At 42.6% G+C, this 2,369-nt stretch overlaps 1 protein-coding gene across 1 annotated transcript; it reads left to right on the top strand.

Annotated features, from left to right (window-relative positions):
• The first annotated feature begins 215 nt into the window (after positions 1–215).
• On the top strand, positions 216–793 carry LOC116598461 (mitochondrial import receptor subunit TOM6 homolog). The gene has a single exon (XM_032357292.1). It carries the CDS (start codon positions 223–225, stop codon positions 445–447), a length of 225 nt encoding a protein of 74 aa, XP_032213183.1. The 5' UTR covers positions 216–222; the 3' UTR covers positions 448–793.
• Positions 794–2,369: the final 1,576 nt, after the last annotated feature.

Raw genomic sequence — 2,369 nt, forward strand, 5'->3', positions numbered from 1 at the left:
AGACACTTAACCCACTGAGCCGCGCCTCCCAGACACCGGGCCCCATCCAGCGGGATGACTCTGGCTTTTTAAGTACGTTTTGAAATCAGGACGTGTGACTTTTCCAGCTTTGTTCTTTTTCGGGATTGTTTTTGCTCTTCAGGGTCCTTTGAGATTCCCTATGAATTTTAGCCCAAGTTCTTGTCTTTTGCATTAAATTGGTAGATCACGGAGCGTGCCGCTATGGCTTCCAGTGGGGTCGGCGTGAGCGCTGCTGGCGCGACAAATGAAGGACCCGAAATCCCGGACAACGTGGGAGATTGGCTCCGGGGCGTCTACCGCTTCGCCACCGACAGGAACGACTTCCGGAGGAACTTGATCCTCAATTTGGGACTTTTTGCTGCGGGTGTTTGGCTGGCCAGGAATTTGAGTGACATTGACCTAATGGCACCTCAGCCTGGGGTGTAGCCAAATAGACACATGGAAGCCCCCCGTGCTGTATTTGAACCTTCCAAAAACAGAGCCTCCAATCTGTGACTGTCACAAGACTTGCCCTGATGGAAGTTGAAGTTTCATACAGAGGGGCACCTTTCCTGCCCGACTGATTTCCTTTTCTCCGTTGAGCCCGCTCAGAACTCCGTTCTCTGGTCAGCAGTCAGGTTTCAGCCAAAGTGTTGTCCTCTGTTCTGTAAAGTTCTGTACATAGTTCCCAAGTTTCTGCAGGGGGTGATCTTTGTGCTTGTCCTGAGGAATAACCTAATGGTATTTTAACAGATATTTGGAATAAAGACTGCACACAAAGAAAAAAAAAAAATCGGTAGATCACTTTGGGTAGTCTCGAGAGTTTAACAACATTAAGTTCTCCAGTCCACAAACAGGGGATTTTCCCTCTAATTTATCTTTGATCTTGCACCTCCGTCTTTAATTCCCGAGTATTTTATCCCTTTTGATAAAACGGTTCCTGGCGCTGTTGTCTTGATTTCGTTAGTAGATTGTTCATTGTTCATGTACAGAAAAGCAACCAATTTTTGGTTGTAGACTCTGTATCCTGCTACTTTGCCGAATTGATTAGTTCTAACAGGTGTGTGTGTGTGTGTGTGTGTGGTGTAATCATTAGGCTTTTCTGTATATAAGATCTTATTCTTGTGAACAGAGATCATTTTACTTCTTCTTTTTCATTTTGAAGATTTTATTTATTTATTTCACAGGCAGAGATCACAAGTAGGCAGAGAGGCAGGCAGAGAGGGAGAAACAGGTTCCCACTGAGCAGAGAGCCCAATGCAGGGCTCAATCACAGGACCCTGAGATCATGACCTGAGCCGAAGGCAGAGGCTTTAACACACTGAGCTACCCAGGCGCCCCTTCCTTTTCATTTTGGACGTCTTTTATTTTTCTTATCTAATTGCTTTGCCTGGGACTTCCAGTACGATGTTGTGTAGAAGTGGCAAAAACAGGCATCCTTGTCTTGTTCCTAATCCCAGAGGGAAAGATTTAAGTCTTTTGCCACTGACTATGATGTTGATTGTGAATTTTTCATAATTTTTTTATGTTGTGAGAGTTTCCTTCAATTCCTAGTGTGCTGAGTGTTTTTATCATACAAGGGTTTAGAAAATGTCCAATGCTTTCCTGCATGAGTTGAGATGATGATGATATTTTTCCCTTCTTTTTGCTAATGTGGTATATCGCATTGATTGATTTTCATCATGCTGCAACATCCTTGCGTCCCGGGAATAAATCCTACTTGTATGGTGCATAACCCTTTTACTATGTTGCTGAATTTGGTTTGCTAGTACTTTGTTGAGAATTTCTGCATGAATTTCATAAGGAATATGCGTCTACTTTTTTTTTCTTGTCGTGTCTTCATCTAGCTTTGATATAAGGGTAATGCTAGCTTTGTAAAATAAGGGAGTGTTCCTTCCTGGTCAGTGTTTTGGGAAAACGTTGAGAAGAATCGATGTCAGTCCTCCTTTAAATGTTTGGTGGAATTCACTGGTGAAGGCTTCAGCCCTGGCTTTCCTTTGTCAGGAGAGTCTCAGTTACTGATTTAGTCACCCTCCTCGTTACGAGTCTCAGTTACTGATTGAGTCTATGGGTCTGTTTAGATTTTCTGTTTCTTAGGATTTAATCTTGGTGGGTTTGCTGTTTCTAGGAATTTGACCACTGAGTCTCTGTTATTCAATCGGTTGACATTTAACTGCCCACAGAGCTCTCTTATTTGTAGTTTTTTTCCCCTGTAGAATCAGTAGTAACGTCCCCACTTTCAGATCCGAGTTGAGTGATTTGCGCCTTCCCTCTGTTTTCCTTAGTCCGTCTAGCTAAATGTTTGTCAATTTCACAGACTTTAAAAAAATTCCAGATTGTAATTTAATGTTTAATCTATAAGGTTATTT

This window comes from Mustela erminea, chromosome 9 (assembly GCF_009829155.1).
Source record: "Mustela erminea isolate mMusErm1 chromosome 9, mMusErm1.Pri, whole genome shotgun sequence".
In the NCBI taxonomy this organism is placed as follows: domain Eukaryota; kingdom Metazoa; phylum Chordata; class Mammalia; order Carnivora; family Mustelidae; genus Mustela; species Mustela erminea.